This window comes from Fonticula alba (genome assembly GCF_000388065.1).
Source record: "Fonticula alba strain ATCC 38817 unplaced genomic scaffold supercont2.7, whole genome shotgun sequence".
NCBI lineage: Eukaryota > Rotosphaerida > Fonticulaceae > Fonticula > Fonticula alba.
This window is the reverse complement of record NW_009242977.1, coordinates 895,438-899,460: the sequence shown is the minus strand read 5'-3', so window position 1 is coordinate 899,460 and position 4,023 is coordinate 895,438. Positions and strand designations below refer to the sequence as shown.

Sequence of the window (4,023 nt, the reverse complement as noted above, 5' to 3'; positions counted from 1 at the left end):
CACACACACACACACACGCAGTCACGGGCGTAGAGTGCCTCCGGGACCCGGGCTTGACCGGGGAGGCCCCCTTCCGCCGGGGCAAGTGTTGTGACTTCGGCATGTGCCGCGGGCGTTGGACCGCGGCCAAACAATTGACCGCCGGCCCCCCCGTCCCCCGCCACGGGAAGAAGAGGAACGCGCGAGTAACGGCAGCACGTCCGGCCGGCCGGGACTTGAGGAGTGTGCTGGGCCTCGAGTTCCTGGGACCCTGGGGCGTTCGGCCGGGCGGGCGCGCCCTTGTCAGGAACCGGCCGCCCCTCTGGTCTCCCGGCTGGGGACGAATCACCGAGCGGGATTATTCCCGGCACACCAATCACCGCGCTCGAAATGCCAGCCAGGGCCCATTGCCGCGAGGCCATGCCCCCCCCGGCCGGCCCCTTTTTCCCTTCTGTCGCCCTCGCCGGGCCGGGCCGCGGGCGCCGGAAGCGCGGCCGTCACCACCGCCGCCGGCTCCTCCAACGCAGCACCGAGGCCCTGGCCGGTGGTGCTGGGCGAAAAAGTAAACAAAGACGGTCCCCACCACAGCCAGGGGACGGAGGGCGACCAAACGCCGGGGGGGGGGGGGGGGCGGCATATGTCCCGGGGGAAGTTCTCCGTACTAGACACGCCGCCGACGAGGCATGTCTCCCTCCGGTCCAGGCGCATTCCTGGCCCGGACAGGAGCCCCCTCGGGCATTCCCCCACCTCCTCCCCGGGGCGGGGGCCACGACCGGCCATTGGCCCGTCCGCGACATATGACGCCCCCCGCAGGCACACCCAAGCGGCAAGGCCGCAGGCGGCCTCCGTCCCCCCGTACCGCCACACACACAGACACACACACACACACATGCTTACCGCACACGCCGCGTTGATGCTCCCCGCGGCCTCGGGGTATGTTCGAGGCCCGAGATACCCGGGCACAAAGGAGCCACACACCCTGAGACACCGTCCTGGGGTGAGTAGCGGGCGCTGCCCTCCTGGACCTGCGGATCCCGAGGCACAGCAACAACAATAATAATAACGACAGCGCCAGGGGGAGAGTGCAACATGAGGGGAAAGGGGGGGCGGCTTGAGGGGGGCACATTACACAAGAGCCTCCCCCTTCCCGAGCCCCGGGCGTTGGACACTTTCCCCCTTCCACGCACTCCCCCGCACGCTCCCACTCGCACTGGCCGCCCCCAACGCCCCCGGGCCGATTGCATGTGATCACCTCGTGATCCTGGCACCACATCGCATGATGTCCCGGCCGGGCTCCACTTCGATCGCCGGGGACATCTCTCGCCTCCGGTCCACCGCCCCGGCGCGGCCACCTCCTCCCCAGCAGTCGGCCGCAACCTCGCGATCTCCCCCGCCGCCGCCGCCGCCGCCGCCGCCGCCGCCGGCAGCCCCCTCAGTGGCGCCTTCTGCTGGTCAGGAGCGACGAGGCGCGCGGTCTCGTCGCTTGCGTCGCGGCCGCCGGCCTGGCGCCCCCCTCGTCCCCGAAGTGCTGGCTCACAACCAGCCCAAAGTGCCTGTCGCCCGACCGGCGACGCCCTCGGCCGATGTGGCGGACGCCTTCTTCCAGCAGATGCTCTATTTCCCCGGTCTCCTGACGGACGACCCGGTGTCCGGGCTGGAGACAGTGCATCGGCTGCTGGCCGGCCGGTTGACGGAGGTCTCACCCGGGGAGGGCATCCAGGTGGCCGACCTCCGGCATTATCACCGGCGCATGGCGGCCCCTCATGTGGGGTACTGGCGTCTGGCCCGTGCTACCAACGCCCCCCTTCGCCAGGTGCTGGCCGTTCGGTACGCCTGGACGCGCATCTCCACCCACCCCCGTGGCGGGCCCCAGCCATGCCGCCTTGCGCTCCCCTTGGATTGCTCTAACCCACTTGCATGACCCGCACACACACACACACACACACACACACACACACACAGGGCTGCATGGGATGTCTTTGCTCAACGGCGTCGGCGAGGCCGCCTCCTGGGTCCCGGGCCGCCAGCCCGTCTCCTTGCCACAGCCCCCAACCAGCCACCCCCGGTTCTGCTTGCACCGTCTCGGCCGCCAGTTCGCCGACCGCTGCCGCTCGACGAGCGTACCCTCTCTGGCCGCTGGGGCCTCCAGCCACCGGACCATTGGGCTCAGTGGCCGCGGCTGGCCGCCAGTCGACCGCAGTTGGACGACACCGGCCGCCAGTAGCGGCGACGCAGCATCATACGCACAAATGCACACATGCCCAAGAAAGGGAGAAAGGCAGAGAAGAAAGAGGAAAGGGGGAGACACGGGCGGGTACAAGAGTCGGTATTGAGGAAACAAGGTCAAGAAAAAGGGCCACCCAGTCCTGGGGGGGGGGAGGGAGGGAGGGAGGAACGAGCAATGGCGTGCGCACAACAGCGCTCACCGCCGCTCCGAGCGACCCCGGGGATGTTGATCGTGGGGGCGCGCGTATGTATGGGTGGGTGTGGAAGGGTGGGGGAATGGAGGGATGGGGAGGGGGGAGTATGCGTCCCATGGGGTAGTCCCGTTTGGTGTTGCCTCTTCTGCATCATCCCCCCCCCCCTCTCTCCCCCCGGTGCGGGGAACACGCTGCTGAGGATCTCGCCACGGAGAGCTGTACATGCACACGGGCACGCGTGCAGGGAAGAGGGAGGGTGGGAGAAAGCGCGAGGCGGGGAGGGGGGAGCGGAGGGGGAGGGGGGGGGGGAAGATGTGGGAGCGGAGGTACACACAAGGGCGGCAGACGAGGCCGGGCGCGCCAGCATGTGCATCTGTATGTTTTGTGTGCGAGTCCACACTCCCGCGCAGGAAGGGGCGCAGAAGCCATTCCGGAACTGACGAGAGTGGTCCGCGCGCCAGGAGGACAGAAAGGGGAGAGAGAGAGAGAGAGAGACATCAAGAAGAAGGGGAGAGAGGGGGAGAGAGGGGGAGCAGGAGGAGGGGGAGAAAGGCCAGCTCACTTCTGGTAGGCAGCCTTGTCATAACCGGCAACAGCCGGCGCCCCAGAGGTCGAGGGCGGCGGGGCACCGATGTACAGAGCCCGCAGGCCGGCGGCCAGCTCCTCGAAGGAGTAGGTCACCACCGGGGCCGGGTGGTGGTGGTGGGCATGGTGATGCGCCGCAGCGGCAACATCGCCGGCACTCGGGGAGCTGGTGGTGCTGCTGGAGGAGGACGACCCGGCCGACAGGGGAGACCCACCGCCAGTGGCCCGGGACATGGCCGACTGCTTCGGCGAGTCGGCCTGCTCGGCCGTCGAGGAGGAGACGCCCCCGGTGGCGGCGGAGGCGGCGGCGGCGAGGGTGGCGCTGGCCACGGTCTCCGACGAGGAGGACGAGGAGGAGGCCGACGCGGCGGCGCTGGCATCGGACGAGGCGGCGCTGCTCGAGGAGGCGGCCGCCTGCTGGGCAGCCAGCACCATGGGCGGCGGCCCGGGCCGGGCATTCCGAAGCCACGGGTGGTTCCACGCCTCGGCGATGGACATGCGATCGCTCGGGTTCCAAGTGAGGCAACGCGTGACGAAGTCGATCAGGGCCGGGTCCTGCTTGGCAAGGACCACGGCCAGGGGATTGGCCGGCGGCATGGTGCCACTCGGCGGGACGTAGTACGGGGCGGTCGAGTGGTTGGGGATGCCGGAGGCGGCGGCCTCGGCATCGGCCGCGGCCTTGGCGGCAATCTGCGCAGTGGCATTGGCGCCCTGCTTCAGGGGGAGGAACTCCGCATCGAAGAAGGTCTTCCGGCGAGTGGCGATGGCCATGACCGAAGCCGGGGGGAGGCCCAGGGCACTGACTATCCGGATGATCAGGTCGTGCTCATTCTCGGCCGGGAAGAGGGGCTGGCCCAGGGCCAGCTCGGCCACAATGCAGCCGAGCGACCACATGTCGATGGCCATGGTGTAGGACAGGCCAACGACCACCTCGGGCGAGCGGTAGAAGCGGCTCTGGATGTAGGTATGGACTGCGTGCGTGCGTGCGTGCGTGCGTGCGTGCGTGTATGTGTGTGTGTGTGTGTATGCATTCCATGCG

General features: G+C 69.1%; 3 protein-coding genes across 3 annotated transcripts in view; 1 reads left to right on the top strand and 2 right to left on the bottom strand.

The window, feature by feature from the left end:
- Window positions 1-103, bottom strand: part of H696_04402 (dual-specificity tyrosine-(Y)-phosphorylation regulated kinase) — a gene marked incomplete at both ends in the record, with an annotated part of 660 nt that extends 557 nt beyond the window's left edge. The window contains one exon of the mRNA XM_009498279.1: window positions 26-103. Within this exon, the coding sequence (XP_009496554.1) occupies window positions 26-103 (78 nt within the window). The remainder of the gene's footprint in view (window positions 1-25) is intronic.
- A 1,155-nt stretch (window positions 104-1,258) lies between these two features.
- Window positions 1,259-2,290, top strand: H696_04401 (hypothetical protein; the record flags this gene model as incomplete). The annotated part of the gene is made up of 2 exons (XM_009498278.1): window positions 1,259-1,806; window positions 1,942-2,290. The coding sequence occupies 2 exons, from the start codon at window positions 1,259-1,261 to the stop codon at window positions 2,201-2,203; spliced, it is 810 nt and encodes a 269-aa protein (XP_009496553.1). The 3' UTR covers window positions 2,204-2,290.
- Window positions 2,291-2,957: 667 nt separating this feature from the next.
- Window positions 2,958-3,890, bottom strand: H696_04400 (hypothetical protein; the record flags this gene model as incomplete). Its single annotated transcript, XM_009498277.1, has 1 exon — window positions 2,958-3,890. The coding sequence occupies one exon, from the start codon at window positions 3,888-3,890 to the stop codon at window positions 2,958-2,960; it is 933 nt and encodes a 310-aa protein (XP_009496552.1).
- Between the last annotated feature and the right edge of the window lie 133 nt (window positions 3,891-4,023).